A 16,579-nucleotide genomic window follows, 5' to 3' on the forward strand; every position below is an offset into this window, starting at 1 on the left:
CTATTTTGAGACGTCGGAAGAAGCATGGACCTTCATCCAAAAAGAGAAACTGGACCAGAACTGAGGGACTGATGTGGGAGGGGAAACGACAATGTTGATGTATAGAGATGTAAATTGGGGAAAGGGAGGTTCATTGTATCGGGACGGTCTTTGACGGGGGACACACTGAGAAATGTGGGCGCCGGTGGGGGGGAAAAAGAGACACAGGCGGGGGATGGGGAATGGGAACGGGGCTGTAAGGGGAGCTGCGCCATAGGGGGCGGGATGATTCTAGGAAAGCGCGGTTTTTTTTCCCGCGCCAGAGAGATGATGGCGGGAAGATAGGTGCAAGGAGGATGGGAGTTCCACACACGGTGGGGCGGTGGGGGGGGGGGGGGGGGGGGGGGGGGTCAAGGAGAGAGCAGGAGAAGCCGGGGTCAGTTGAAGTCAGCTGACTTTCGGAAGCAATATGGGGGGAGTAACCATGCTAGATGGGGATAACTGGGTTGCTGCTGCTGAGATCGAAAGGGAGCTGGAAAGAGAAAAGGTGGTCGGGGCGGGAAAGCGCCGCCTGGGGGACGGGTGGGTGCACGGGACCGGGACGTGGGACTGGCCCAGAGAGGGTGATGGCTAGTCGACAGGGGAGGGGTCGGGCAGCCCCCCAGTCTGGCTGATCACGTGGAACGTGAGAGGCCTAAATGGGCCGATTAAGAGGGCCCGAGTGTTCGCGCACTTCAAAGGACTGAAGGCAGACGTGGCCATGCTTCAAGAGACGCATCTGATGGTGGCGGACCAGATTAGGTTAAGGAAAGGATGGATGGGACAGGTGTTTCACTCAGGGCTGGACGCAAAGAATAGAGGGGTGGTCATATTGGTGGGGAAACGGGTGTCGTTCGAGGCTAGGAACATTGTATCGGACAGCGGTGGCAGATACGTGATGGTGAGTGGCAGACTGCAGGGAATGGAGGTCGTGCTGGTCAATGTATATGCCCCGAACTGGGATGATGCGGGATTTATGAAGCGGATGCTGGGACGTATCCCGGACCTGGAGGTAGGAAACCTGGTAATGTGGGGGGACTTCAACACCGTGCTAGACCCAGGGTTAGATAGATCTCGATCCAGGACCGGAAGAAGGCCGGCAGCGGCCAAGGTGCTTAGGGGGTTTATGGACCAAATGGGGGGAGTGGATCCGTGGAGATTTGCTAGGCCGCTGGCCAAAGAGTTCTCCTTTTTCTCCCATGTCCATAAGGTATACTCCCGGATAGATTTCTTCGTTTTGGGAAGGTCACTGATTTTGAGGGTGGAAGAAATGGAGTACTCGGCCATAGCTGTTTCAGACCATGCCCCACATTGGGTGGATCTGGAACTAGGAGAGGAAAGGGAACAGCGCCCACTCTGGCGACTGGATGTGGGATTATTGGCGGATGAGGGAGTCTGCGGAAGGGTGCGGGGATGTATCGGAAGGTACCTGGAGGCCAATAATGATGGGGAGGTCCGAGTGGGCGTAGTATGGGAAGTGCTGAAGGTGGTGGTCAGGGGAGAGTTGATCTCCATCAGGGCTCACAAGGGGAAAACAGAGGCCAAAGAGAGGGAAAGATTACTGGGGGAGATTTTGAGTGTGGATAAAAGATATGCGGAGGACCTGGACGAAGGACTATATAGGGAGAGGCGAAGACTCCAGATGGAGTTTGACCTGCTGACCACAGGGAAGGCAGAGGCACAGTGGAAGAAGGCACAGTGGATGAGATATGAATATGGGGAAAAGGCGAGTCGCCTGTTGGCCCACCAGCTTCGTAAGAGGACAGCGGGAAATAGGGGGAGTTAGGGATGAAACGGGAACTACGGTGCGGAGAGCAGGGAAGGTAAATGAGGTGTTTAAGACCTTTTATGAGAGGTTATACAGGTCCCAACCCCCGGAGGGAAAAGAGGGGATGCAGCAGTTTCTGGACCAACTAAGGTTCCCGAGGATGGAGGAGCAGGAGGTGGCAAGCCTGGGGGCGCCAATTGGGGTGGACAAGGTGACCAAAGGGCTGGGGAACATGTAGGCAGGGAAGGCCCCAGGACCTGACGGGTTCCCGGTGGAATTTTACAGGAAATACATGGACTTGTTGGCCCCGCTGCTGGTAAGAACCTTTAACGAGGCCAGAGAAGGGGGGACTCTACCCCCGACAATGTCGGAGGCGATGATATCACTAATCCTGAAGCGAGATAAAGATCCACTGCAATGCGGGTCTTATAGGCCTATCTCGCTCCTGAATGTGGACGCCAAGTTGTTGGCAAAAGTGCTGACAATGAGGATAGAGGATTGTGTCCCGGGGGTGGTGCACGAAGATCAGACAGGGTTCGTAAAGGGGAGACAATTGAATGTCAACGTGTGACAGCTATTGGGGGTGATAATGATGCCCCCAGCAGAGGGGGAGGCAGAGATAGTGGCGGCAATGGATGCAGAGAAGGCATTTGATAGGGTAGAGTGGGAATATTTATGGGAGGTGCTGAGGAGGTTTGGGTTTGGGGAGGGGTTTGGCAGCTGGGTTAAACTCCTCTATGGGGCCCCAATGGCAAGTGTAGTCACAAATCGGCAAAGATTGGAGTATTTTCGGTTACATCGGGGAACAAGACAGGGGTGCCCTCTGTCCCCATTACTGTTCGCGCTGGCAATTGAACCACTGGCCATAGCACTGAGAGTCTCCAGGAAATGGAGAGGGGTGGTTAGAGGGGGAGAGGAACACCGAGTGTCACTCTATGCAGATGACCTACTGCTGTATGTGGCGGATCCAGTGAGGGGGATGACAGAGGTTATGCAGGTATTGAGGGAGTTTGGAGATTTCTCGGGATATAGGCTTAACATGGGAAGAGTGAGCTTTTCGTAATACACCCTGGGGACCAGAGTCGAGGGATAGATGGCCTGCCGCTAAGGAGAGTGGAAAGAAACTTCCGATATCTGGGGATTCAGATAGCCAGGAGCTGGGGAACCTTACACAAACTCAATCTGACTCGGCTGGTGGAGCAAATGGAAGAGGATTTCAAAAGGTGGGATATGCTGCCGCTGTCACTGGCGGGCAGAGTGCAGGCGATTAAGATGATGGTCCTCCCGAGGTTCCTATTTGTGTTTCAATGTCTCCCCATATTGATCACTAAGGCCTTTTTCAAGAAAATAGATAGGAGCATCATGAGCTTCGTGTGGGCAGGGAAGGCCCCGAGGATAAGGAGGGGGTTCCTGCAACGTAGCAGGGACAGAGGGAGACTGGCATTGCCGAACTTGGGCGACTATTACTGGGCCGCCAATGTGGCGATGATCTGCAAGTGGATGATAGAGGGAGAGGGGGCGGCGTGGAAAAGGCTGGAGATGGCGTCCTGTGAAGGAACGAGCTTAAAAGCGCTGGTGACAGCACCACTACCGCTCTCCCCGAAAAGGTTTACCACAAACCCAGTGGTGGCGGCAACATTAAGTATCTGGGGGCAATGGAGGCGACAGAAGGGTGTGTTGGGAGCCTCGGTGTGGTCCCCGATCAGGAACAACCATAGGTTTGCCCCAGGGAGGTTGGATGGAGGGTTCCGGAGCTGGCACCGGGCAGGAATTAGGAGAGTGGGAGACTTATTTATAGATGGGACGTTTGCAAGCTTGGGAGCGCTAGAGGAAAAGTATGAGCTGCCTCCGGGGAATATCTTTAGGTATATGCAGGTGAGGGCGTTCACGAGACAACAGGTGAGGGAATTTCCGCTGCTCCCGACACAGGGGATCCAGGAGAGAGTGCTTTCGGGGGGGTGGGTCGGGGAGGGCAAAGTGTCCGAAATATACCGGGAGATGAGAGAAGAGGGGGAGGAGCTGGTAGAAGAGCTGAAAGGAAAATGGGAAGAAGAGCTCGGGGAGGAGATTGAGGAGGGTTTGTGGGCTGATGCCCTAAGTAGGGTAAATTCCTCTTCCTCGTGTGCCAGGCTTAGCCTGATCCAATTTAAGGTGCTACATAGAGCACATATAACGGGAGCGAGGTTGAGCAGGTTCTTCGGAGTGGAGGACAGGTGCGGGAGGTGCGGGGGAAGCCCGGCGAACCACACACATATGTTTTGGTTGTGTCCAGCACTGGAGGAGTATTGGAGGGAGTGGCAAGAGTGATCTCGAAGGTGGTGAAGGTCCAGGTCAAGCCAGGCTGGGGGTTAGCTATATTTGGGGTAGCGGATGAGCCGGGAGTGCAGGAGGCGAAAGAGGCCGATATTGTGGCCTTTGCGTCCCTGGTAGCCCGGCGAAGGATTTTACTCATGTGGAAGGAAGCGAAACCCCCCGGCATGGAGGCCTGGATAAATGATATGGCAGGGTTCATAAAACTGGAACGGATGAAGTTTGCACTGAGAGGATCGGCTCAGGGGTTCTCCAGGCGGTGGCAACCATTCCTCGACTATCTAGCAGAACGTTAGGGGGAAAATAGATGGCCAGCAGCAGCAGCCCAGAAAGAGAGGTGGGGGAGCGGTAAATTGTTTTTGTTCCAGATGGGGCGGGGGGGGGGGGGGGGGAGCACTATTTTGTGTTATTTTGTTAGTTCACTACTTTATTTAAACAATGTTATCTATTAGTTATCGTGTTACCGTTTTTGTTGATTTGTAAGGGGGGAAAATTGTGTTTGAAAACTTTAATAAAATATATATTTTTTAAAAATAACAATTATTGAAAAAAAGAGGTAGCAAATTCAAAACAGAGTTGAGGAGAAACTGCTTTTCCCAAGGGCTGTGAATCTGTGGAATTCACTACCCCAGAGTGCGGTGAAGCTGGGACAGTGAGTAAATTTAGGGAGGAGTTAGACAGATTTTTAATCGGGTTGAAGGGTTCTCTCGATGGGCCAAATGGCCTAATTCTGCTCCTATATCTTATGAACCATTGATTTGCTCCCAGATGTTGCCCAGAGGAGAATGTTTTAGTCTGAAACTCATTGTCCAACCTCCACACTGTGACATCTCAAAGGAGCTCGTCCTCGAAATCAACCAATAGGAATAAACCCGCTCCGCGGTGACGTCACTGCCCAAAGCGCAGATGCGGGAGTCCCGGCCCCACCCACTGTTTTCCTTCCCCCACATATCCTTTGTGACTCGAGACAAGTTTCCAGGCAACCGGCTGACAATTCCGGCCGTCGGTGAAAGCCCTCCCCCACCCCTGATACGGGACTGCGCATGTCTAAGGGAAGGGGAAGCTGCGCATGTGCAGGGGAGCTCACTTCCGCTGACCTTTCTGCTGAGGTGACCAATAGGAAGACTGGAGGACCGGAAGGACTCTGTTCCTCCCCCAATCAGAGCAAAACTGTTGTTCCTCCGACTCTGAATGAGCTTGAGCTTCACACAGACTCCTGTCTCCAACATATGTGAGTAAAGCACTTTCTTTTCTCCCTCTTTCCATTTATTGTCTTCAATTGGTGATTTGCAGCAACTGAAGGGAAAGGAAGTGAATCCAGGGAGGGTGCAGACCCTGGAAAGCTTGGCACAGGTCTCTCTCTCTCTCTCTCTCTCTCTGAAAGGCATTGACATCCTTTGCTCCTTCAGCTTGACACATTTATTTGTCTGGCTAAAAGGATGGTCTCTTTCCTAATGTTCACAATTAAAGGGCTGGTTTCCCCAGGAGATGACGGACATTTAAGGGGACAGTAAACAGGGCCAATCCAACTCAGCCAATTACTTCTCTGTAGGTCTACTGTCCATCATCAACAAAGTGATGGAAGGAGTCATCAAAGTTGCTATTAAGTGGCAATTATTCTGCAATAACCTGCTCCTGGACACTCAGTTTGGGTTCCGCCAGGGTCACTTAGCTCCGGACCTCATTACACCCTTAGTTGAAACTTGGACGAAAGAGTTGAATGCCAGAAGTGAGGTGGGAGTAACCGCCCTTGACATCAATGCAACATTTGACCGAGTATGGCATCAAGGAGCCCGAGCTAAACTGGAGTCAATGGGAATCTCCACTGGTTGGAGTCATACCTGGCACAAAGGAAGATGGTTGTCGTGGTTGGAGGTCAATCATCTCAGCTCCAGGACATCACTGCAGGAGTTCCTCAGGACAGTTTCCTCAGCCCAACCATCTTCAGCTGCTTCATCAATGATCTCCCTTCCATCATAAGGTGAGAAGTGGTGATGTTTGTGGATGACTGCACAATGTTCAGCACCATTCTCAACTCCTCAGATAATGAAGCAGTCCATGTCCAAATTCAGTAAGACCGGGACAATATCCAGGCTTGGCCTAATAAGTGGCAAGTTACATTGGTGCTACAAAAGTGCCAGGCAATGTCCATCGCCTACAAGAGAGGATCTAACCACCACCCCTTGACATTCAGTAGCATTTTCATTGCTGAATCCCCCACAACCAACATCCTGGGGGTTACCATTGATCAAAACTGAACTGGACTAGCCATATTAATACTGTAGCTCCCAGGGCAGGTCAAAAGCTGGGAATCCTACAGCGAGTAACACACCACCTGATGCCCCAAAGCTTGTCTACCAGACATCTACAAGCACAAGTCAGGAGTGTAATGGAATACGCTCCACTTTGCTGGATGAGTGCAGCTCCAACAACACTCAAGAAGCTCAACACTATCCAGGACAAAGCAGCCTGATTGATTGCGTCACCTTCCACAAACATTCAAACCGTCCACCACCGACAAACAGTAGCAGCTGTGTATACCATCTACAAGATATACTGCAGTAAATCATAACGGTTCCTCAGACAGCACCTTCCAAACCCACAACCACTACCATCTAGAAGGACAAGAGCAGCAGATACCTGGGAACCTCACCACCTGGAGGTTCATTTCCACGTTACACACCACCCTGACTTGGAAATATATTGCCGTTCCTTCACTGTCCCTGGGCAACATCCTGGAATTCCCTCCCTAACAGCACAGGGGATGTAGGACAGCATGGTGGAGCAGTGGTTAGCGCTGCTGCCTCACGTCGCCGAGGTCCCAGGTTCGATCCCGGCTCTGGGTCACTGTCCGTGTGTAGTTTGCACATTTTCCCCGTGTTTGCGAGCGTTTCGCCCCCACAACCCAAAGATGTGCAGGGTAGGTGGATTGGCCACACTAAATTGCCTCTTAATTGGAAAAAAATGAATTGGGTACTTTAAATTTATAAAAAAACAAATTTTAAAAAAGCAGCACGGGATGTACCTACACGTCAAGAACTGCAGCAGTTCAAGAAGGCAGCTCACCACTACTTCGGAAGGGCAACTGGGGATGGGCAGTAAATGCTGTCCTAACCAGCATTGTCCACATCCCGTAAATTAATTTTAAAAAATTTAATACCGGACAGAGATATGTCTAGCGTTATATGGTATGTATTATATATATTATTGATGGTTCTGTAATAAAATACATCTATTATTATTTCTAGTTTTGTAATATAGTACTGGACCTACATTATATATTTCCAGTCATACAGTCATTGCAGCACTGACAGAATCCATTTGGGAACTCAAGTCAATGCTGACTCTCTGTACAGCAATCCAGTCAGTCCCATTCCCCCTCGATATCCCTGTTCCCCTGCAAGTTTATTTTCTTCAAGTGACCATCCTATTTTATTTTAAATTATTGATCATCTCGACTTCCACAACCCTTGTAGGCAGTGAGTTCCCTGTCATGACCACTCCATGACTAAATAAAATTCTTCCTCAGAATTTCCCCATCTCTAATCAGTAAATGTACTTGTCTGGAGATTCTCTACTCTTGTACAGGTTTTAGTGAGTTGAGATTCGTTGACCAGCACCTTCAGGAAAATTGGGAGAGAAAGTAAATGAATACAGTCTGCATATTACACACATTTTTCATCCAGTAATATAGATATATACCTGTCTGGCAGCCTGCATGAAGATTTTCAGGTCTGTGTGTCCAGGACAGGAAGCAGTGAGCTTGGATCTATCAATCAGCCTGAATCAGCACCTTCAGGAGAAGTGGGAGGGTGAATATTAGATCCAGCAGAGTGAGAATGGAGGGAGAGTGTGTGGGATTGAGATTTAGAGCATTTCAGGGAAAGAGAGAGGAAAGAATGTTCGATAGAAACTAGAATTGTCTGTTCTGAGTTTCTATCCTGTACTGACAATGATTACTATTGTAAAATCTGTTTGCAGGAAGTTTGAACGAGAGGAGTTTGAGACCAATATCGCAAACTAAATATCACGTCAAGAACTGACTGAGTCACTCAATTCTTGGGATCATCGGCCTTTGAATCTAGAAGGAGAAATGTTTGTCTATTCTGTCTGCTTCAAGAGATTTTAAACAACAGTGTGTCTGGAAAAGCACTGAGACACACACACCCCCCGTGTGAGACTGTTACAGAGCACTGACTGTGGGAAGAGCTTTAACCAATGACACAGCCTGAAAAAATACTTCACCATTCACAGCAGGGAGAGACTGTATAGGTGTTCTGTGTGTGGACGAGGCTTCAACTGATCGTCCAACACGGTGAGACACAAGATCACCCAGACCATGGAGAAACCATGGAAATGTGAGGATTGTGGGAAGGGATTCACAGCCCCAGACGAGCTGGCAAGGCACCAACGCAATCACACTGGAGAGAGGCCGTTCACCTGCTCTCAGTGTTTAAAGGGATTCACTGACACTGGCAGCCTGCGGAGACACGAACGAGTTCACACTGGGGAGAGACCGTTCACCTGCTCTGACTGTGGGAAGGAATTCACTCGGTTATCCAACCTGCAGACACACCAGCGAGTTCACACTGGGGAGAGGCCTTTCACCTGCTCAGTGTGTGGGAAGGAATTCACTCAGTTATCCAGCCTGCAGCGACACCAGCGAGTTCACACTGGGGAGAGGCCATTCACCTGCTCTGTGTGTGATAAGGGATTCGCTCGGTTATCCCACCTGCAGACACACCAGCGAGTTCACACTGGAGAGAGGCCTTTCACCTGCTCTCAGTGTGAAAAGGGATTCACTGACATTGGCAACCTGCGGAAACACGAACGAGTTCACACTGGAGAGAGGCCATTCATCTGCACTCAGTGTGAAAAGGGATTCACTGACATTGGAAACCTGCAGAGACACGAACGAGTTCACACTGGGGAGAGGCCATTCACCTGCTCTCAGTGTGAAAAGGGATTCACTAACATTGGCAGCCTGCGAAGACACGAACGAGTCCACACCGGGGAGAGGCCATTCATCTGCACTGTGTGTGATAAGAAATTCACTCGGTTACCCCACCTGCAGACACACCAGCGAGTTCACACCGGGGAGAAGCCGTTCATCTGCACTGTGTGTGATAAGGGATTCACTCAGTTACCCCACCTGCAGACACACCAGAGAGTTCACACCGGGGAGAAGCCGTTCATCTGCACTGTGTGTGATAAGGGATTTGCTCATTCATGCAGCCTGCTGAAACACAATGTCAATCACACCAAGAGCAGGCCCTTTAAATGCTCTGACTGCAGGAGGGGTTTCAAAAGCTCACAGCTACTGATGTCCCACCAGCACGTTCACTCTGAGGAGAGAACGTTCAGCTGCTCTCACTGCACAAAGAGCTTTAGAACCTCCTCCAACCTGATGAAACACGAGCGAGGTCACACTGGGGAGAGCCCGTTCACCTCTCCGACTGGGAAAAGATTCACTCAGTCATCACTTGCTGAGCCACAATGTCACTCACAGCAATGAGAGACCCTTTAAATGTTCCGACTCTGGGAGTGGGTTTAAAAGCTCTCAGGTACTGGAAGTTCCACAAGCACATTCACACTGAGGAGAGACCGTTCAGCTGCTCTCACTGCACAAAGTGGTTTCAAACATCATCCACATTGTGGAGACACCAGCAAGTTCACACTGGAAAGAAGCCATTCACCTGCTCTCACTGTGGAGAGGGATTCACTCGGTCGTCCAACATGCTGAGACACCGAAGGGTTCACACGTGATGACTGGTTAGATTCTGCTGTTATTCCTGCTGTCAATCACATCCAGGACTGAACATTGAGTGAGTGGAGGGATTTGTCTCCTCGTCAACTCCTGGTGCTCGGACGTGGCGACCCTGGTGAACTACTGCTCCCCGGATCTGGAATACCCGACTGTGAAGTACTGTCCATACTACATTTTGTAATTTTCTTTGTTCTTTCTTGGAAAATAGGTGACAGGTTTAGATAAAGGATCTGGATCGGCGCAGGCTGGGAGGGCCGAAGGGCCTGTTCCTGTGCTGTAATTTTCTTTATTCTTACCTTCCACGGAGTTCACTTCTGCCATCATCACGGCGGTCTACATCCCACCCCAGGCGGAAGTGAAGAAGGCGCTTGATGAATTGTACACCGCTATAAATAACAATAAAACAGAATACCTGGAGGCCTTGTTCATCATGGCTAGGTACTTCAACCAGATCAACCTCGAGTGTACTACCAAAATTCCACCAACGCATCTTCTGTCCCAACAGGGGTGCCAACATCCTTGGGAACCTGAATTGTAGCTCCAGTATACAGGAGGTTGAGTGTAGTGAGGTCATGAGTAAGGTTTCAACGTTTCTAGGAGTGTACCGGCAGGCAGGAAGGTGGTTTAAAGTGTGTTTACTTCAATGCCTGGAGCATCTGGAATAAGGTGGGTGAACTTGCGGCATGGGTTGGTACCTGGGACTTCGATGTTGTGGCCATCTCGGAGACATGGATAGAGCAGGGACAGGAATGGTTGTTGCAGGTGCAGGGGTTTAGATATTTCATGAAGCTCAGGGAGGGTGGTAAACGAGGGGGAGGGGTGGCATTGTTAGTCAAGGACAGTATTACGGTGGAAGAAAGAATGTTTGATGAGGACACGTCTACTGAGGTAGTATGGGCTGAGGTTAGAAACAGGAAAGGTGAGGTCACCCTGTTAGGGGTTTTCTATAGGCCTCCGAAAAATTCCAGAGATGTAGAGGAAAGGATTGCAAAGATGATTCTGGATAGGAGCGAAGGTAACAGGGTAGTTCTTATGGGAGACTTTAACTTTCCAAATAGTGACTGGAAACGCTATAGTTCGAGTACTTTAGATGGGTCCGTTTTTGTCCAATGTGTGCAGGAGGGTTTCCTGACACAGTATGTAGATAGGCCAATGAGAGGCGAGGCCATATTGGATTTGGTACTGGGTAATGAACCAGGACAGGTGTTAGATTTGGAGGTAGGTGAGCACTTTGGTGATAGTGACCACAATTCGATTATGTTTACTTTAGTGATGGAAAGGGATAAGTATATACCGCAGGGCAAGAGTTGTATCTGGGGGAAAGGCAATTATGATGCGATGAGGCAAGACTTAGGATGCATTGGATGGAGAGGAAAACTGCAGGGGATGGGCACAATGGAAATGTGGAGCTTGTTCAAGGAACAGAGGATGTGGGTCGAGCGAGGGAACCGTGGTTTACTAAAACAGTTGAAACACTTGTCATGAGGAAGAAGGAGGCTTATGTAAAGATGAGACGTGAAGGTTCAGTTAGGGCGCTCGAGAGTTACAAGTTAGCTACGAAGGACCTAAAGAGAGAGCTAAGAAGAGCCAGGAGGTGACATGAGAAGTTTTTGGCAGGTAGGATCAAGGATAACCCTAAAGCTTTCTATAGTTATGTCAGGAATAAAAGAATGACTAGGGTAAGAGTAGAGCCAGTCAAAGACAGTAGTGGGAAGTTGTGCGTGGAGTCCGAGGAAATAGGAGAGGTGCTAAATGAATATTTTTCGTCAGTATTTGCACAGGAAAAGGACAATGTTGTCGAGGAAAATACTGAGATACAGGCTACTAGACTCGAAGGGCTTGAGGTTCAGAAGGAGGAGGTGTTAGCAATTCTGGAAAGTGTGAAAATAGATAAGTCCCCTGGGCCAGATGCGATTTATCCTCGGAGTCTCTGGGAAGCTAGGGAGGAGATTGCTGAGCCTTTGGCTTTGATCTTTAAGTCATCTTTGTCTCCAGGAATAGTGCCAGAAGACTAGAGGATAGCAAATGTTGTCCCCTTGTTCAAGAAGGGGAGTAGAGACAACCCCAGTAACTATAGACCAGTGAACCTTACTTCTGTTGTGGGCAAAGTCTTGGAAAGGTTTATTAGAGATAGGATGTAGAATCATCTGGAAAGGAATAATTTGATTAGAGATAGTCAACACGGTTTTGTGAAGGGTAGGTCATTCCTCACAAACCTTATTGAGTTCTTTGAGAAGGTGATCAAACAGGTGAATGAGGGTAAAGCAGTTGATGTGCTTTATATGGATTTCAGTAAAGCGTTTGATAAGGTTCCCCACGGTAGGCTATTGCAGAAAATACGGAGGCATGGAATTCAGGATGATTTAGTGGTTTGGATCAGAAATTGGCTAGCTGGAAGAAGACAAAGGGTGGTGGATGATGGGAAATGTTCAGACTGGAGTGCAGTTACTAGTGGTGTACCACAAGGATCTGTTTTGGGGCCACTGCTGTTTGTCGTTTTTATAAATGACCTGGAGGAAGGCGTAGAAGGATGGGTGAGTAAATTTGCAGATGACACTAAAGTCGGTGGAGTTGTGGACAGTGCGGAAGGATGTTACAAGTTACAGAGGGACATAGATAAGCTGCAGCGCTGGGCTGAGAGGTGGCAAATGGAGTTTAATGCAGAAAAGTGTGAGGTGATTCATTTTGGAAGGAATAACAGGAAGACAGAGTACTGGGCTAATGGTAAGATTCTTGGCAGTGTGGATGAGCAGAGAGATCTCGGTGTCCATGTACATAAATCCCTGAAAGTTGCCACCCAGGTTGAGAGGGTTGTTAAGAAGGCGTACGGTGTGTTAGCTTTTGGTAGAGGGATTGAGTTTCGGAGCCATGAGGTCATGTTGCAGCTGTACAAAATTCTGGTGCGGCCGCATTTGGAGTATTGCGTGCAATTCTGGTCGCCGCATTATAGGAAGGACGTGGAAGCATTGGAAAGGGTGCAGAGGAGATTTACCAGAATGTTGCCTGCTATGGGGGGAAGATCTTATGAGGATAGGCTGAGGGACTTGAGGCTGTTTTCGTTAGAGAGAAGAAGGTTAAGTGGTGACTTAATTGAGGCATACAAGATGATCAGAGGATTGGATAGGGTGGACAGTGAGAGCCTTTTTCCTCGGATGGTGATGTCTAGTATGAGGGAACATAGCTTTAAATTGAGGGCAGATAGATATAAGACAGATGTCAGAGGTAGGTTCTTTACTCAGAGAGTAGGAATGGCGTGGAATGCCCTGCCTGCAACTGTAGTGGACTCGCCAACACTAAGGGCATTCAAATGGTCATTGGATAGACATATGGACGATAAGGGGATAGTGTAGATGGGCTTTAGAGTGGTTTCACAGATCGGCGCAACATCGAGGGCCGAAGGGCCTGTATTGCGCTGTACTGTTCTACGTTCTTAAGATGTATGGGTTGGGGTGTTTGGCCCTGATAAATTGTCCCCCCAGTGTCCAGGCATGTGCAAGTTAGGTTATGGGGTTATGGGTGAGTGGATATGGGTAGAGTGCTCTTTTGAAGGGTGGGTGCAGACTCGATGGGCTGAATGGCCTCCTTCTGCATTCAAGGGATTCTGTATCTATTTCTATAGCACCTTTCGTGACCACACGATCTCCTAAAGCATTTTACAGCCTTTGAAGTACTTTTGAAGTGTAGTGACTGTTGTAATGTCGGAAATTCTGGGTACGCCTCATTAATAATCTTTTAAAAAATCAATCACTCGTCCAACTTCACTGTTGTAAGTAACAAGGTTAAGGAAGCCATGTTAAACTCTGAAACGTGACTGGACCTTTATTTTAAAAATTCATTCTGTATAAACCAAACAGTTTCAAGAAACTGCTGAATGAGGCGAAATTGTTCAAAGTAACAAATTGTTCCAGAATTTTGTAAAGCGACAGGGTATCATATCCTGCCAAAGTCTGGCTCAAGTGTAAGACTCATTGTTCAATCCAATCAAAGTTAGTAAGAAAGAAAGTGATTGTCTTCCATAAAAGTCTTTTCCAACCAGTGGATATAGTATTAACCGAATGTATTAATTAAAGATTACGATATTAATTAGCTACCAGTCAGTGACAGATGACTGATTAAGTAATGTGCCTTAATTGAGTTACAATAAAATAATCAACAATGAATCAGTAGTTCTAATAAGAGACTGAGTTTTATTTGCTGTAAAAATGTAAAAACTAATTGCTGTGTCTGTAAAGAATGTGCAATGAGGATAAATGTACTGGCAAGAGAGACCGTCAAGCTCTGATTAGCCTCAACATTTGAAACTCTGAATAAGGCATTGTATAGAATCAGATAAACGGATAGTATGAAACAGATCCATTGTATTCCTGTCTGAGATAATGAGAGAAGGTGGTGTCAGTAATTGGGGATCCAATTAAATTAATCCAGTGACCAACTTGACCAATGGTCATGTTACAACAGGCCCAACTCTGATGTGAGGTAATGGTCACTTTGGGGATAAAAGTAGAGGTTCCGAAGGTCTTCCTTGCTGGCCAAGTGCTGAAGACTCCTGAGGCCGAGTTCCAAGGAAATGAATGTCAAAGAAGGAGCCAGACTCCCGAGGCTGAATTCCACAGGAATTACTGTCAAAGAAGGAGCCAGAGTGGGTTACGCTTCTGCAGACCGATCACCCAAATGAAGTTGTAAAAGTCAATGTCTTAAAGTTTCTTTGAATAAACTTTTAAAATTTAATATAAAGCAAATTCTGTCTTTGCCTTAATTGCCTTGTCTGAACCAAAGAGAATTTATTCAATGGTAAGTTGGGGGTGGCTGAAATCAATAAAGTTCCAGACAACAAGATCAGAAAACATAAATTTTAAAACTTGCATTTCTATAGCGCATTTTACAGCCACAGAATGTCCCAAAGTGCTTTACAGCCAATGAAGTACTTTTGAAGTGCAGTCACTGTTGTAATGTAGGAAACACAGCAGCCAATTTACACACAGCAAGATCCCACACACAGCAAGGTGATAATGAGCAGATGATCTGTTTTTAGTGATGTAGATTGAGGGATAAATATTGACCAGGACACCGGGGATAACTCCCCAGCTCTTCTTCAAAATAGTGGCTGTGGGAACTTTTACACCCACCTGATAGGGACAGACAGAGCCTCAGTTTAACATCTTATTTGAAAGAAGGCTGTTCTGACAGTGCAGCATTCCCTCAGTGCTGGGACGAGGAATGTTGGAACTGAATTTTGTCCTTGGGTCCCTGGACTGGGCTTTGAACCCGCAACCTTTGACTCCGAGGTGAGAGAGCTGCCCGCTGAGCCACAGCTGACACTATAGACAGCACAAAGTTAGAAAGGGAAAGTTACCCTTTTAAAAACCCCACCCTTTGCCTCCAGTGCCTAAATCTAATAATAGAAACCTCAGGATAAATAACACGGATTTGACTGAATAAAGTCTTGGTTTAGAACCACAAGTTTTGACTTTCCATTTGCCCTCGGGCACTTTACTGTCTATTGCTCATGTCAATGACAGGCAGGAGATGGAGCTGAGGCTGAATTTGGCTGAGAATAACGGGGCCTGTGCACCAGATGGGCATCGCACTAACAGAGAGACAGGAAGGTGCTGGAGGACTGACTGGGAAATGGGCCTCCGACTGATTGTTATATCGGTCACTCAGAGCTAAAGAGAAACCCATCTCTTTAAATACATATACAGGGAAGAGGCTGCAATGAAATCTGTCCCTTTTAACCTGCACAAAAGCAGGAGGCTCAGATTCACAGGCTGCAGGAGGAGACCATTTGACCCATTGTGTCCCTGCTATCTCTTTGAAAGGTCTCTCTGATTCGTCCAACTACTCTGATCTTTCCCCAGAACCCTGCAAATTCTTCCCATTCAAATATTCACCCTTTGGAAAGATACCATTGAATCTGCTTTCAAACAGATCAGAACAACTCGCTGTGTCAAATAAAATAAAATCTCATCTCCCCCCCTGGCTCCTTTGCCAATTATCTGAGAGGGATTCACTTTCTGTTAAAGAGCCTGTCAACCCCTCACCCACTTTCCCTAAAGTACATCAATCTAATTATGAAAAGTCCAGAAAAATCAAATGTTTTTACTGATAAAAGTTTATTAATGAAGCAGAACACGGGAAATAAAGTCCAGAAAATGACTTGAGGATCATAGACAACCAGAGTAAAAGGATATTCACAATATTCTGGACACAAATGGTTTCTCTTTAATTCATCTGGAGCCTGTTCCCTGCCCTCTTTGTGGAAACCTCCGCTCCGTCCACAAGCATGACCCTGACCTTCCGCTTGCTGCCAGTAGAATTCACCACCTTGCTCTCAGGCTCACATTTCCTTCCTCGGCCTGCTGCAATGTTCCGGAGAAGCCCAACACAAGCTGGACCAACAGCCTCTCAGACAGAGCTGTCCTTTATTTTGCCATTAACACTTACGTTGGACCAATGCTTTGATTCTTTACTACAACCATTACCTCTCCCTTTCCGTTTTGTTCCAGGACATTTTTGACATTTAATCTTACCCACCCTCCAACCAATCCCTGACTTTACCTTTTGTTCTACCTGACCCTCTGAAAGAAACTAACTATTTATTTTAGTTAAAAGAGGGTTAATTAATAAATCGAATTAATAATTGACTTAAAAAGCTCAATCAGAAACTATGGAAAATGGATTCCATCATGACTGTGCAAAATGGATATTGCTTGCCT

General features: G+C 47.8%; 1 protein-coding gene across 1 annotated transcript; it reads left to right on the plus strand.

Annotated features, from left to right (window-relative positions):
• Positions 1-5,254: 5,254 nt before the first annotated feature.
• LOC140420592 (uncharacterized) lies at positions 5,255-14,588 on the plus strand. The gene is made up of 2 exons (XM_072504591.1): positions 5,255-5,327; positions 8,078-14,588. The coding sequence occupies exon 2, from the start codon at positions 8,436-8,438 to the stop codon at positions 9,609-9,611; it is 1,176 nt and encodes a 391-aa protein (XP_072360692.1). The 5' UTR covers positions 5,255-5,327; positions 8,078-8,435; the 3' UTR covers positions 9,612-14,588.
• Positions 14,589-16,579: the final 1,991 nt, after the last annotated feature.

Source organism: Scyliorhinus torazame, chromosome 5 (genome assembly GCF_047496885.1).
Source record: "Scyliorhinus torazame isolate Kashiwa2021f chromosome 5, sScyTor2.1, whole genome shotgun sequence".
Classification (NCBI taxonomy): Eukaryota; Metazoa; Chordata; class Chondrichthyes; order Carcharhiniformes; family Scyliorhinidae; genus Scyliorhinus; species Scyliorhinus torazame.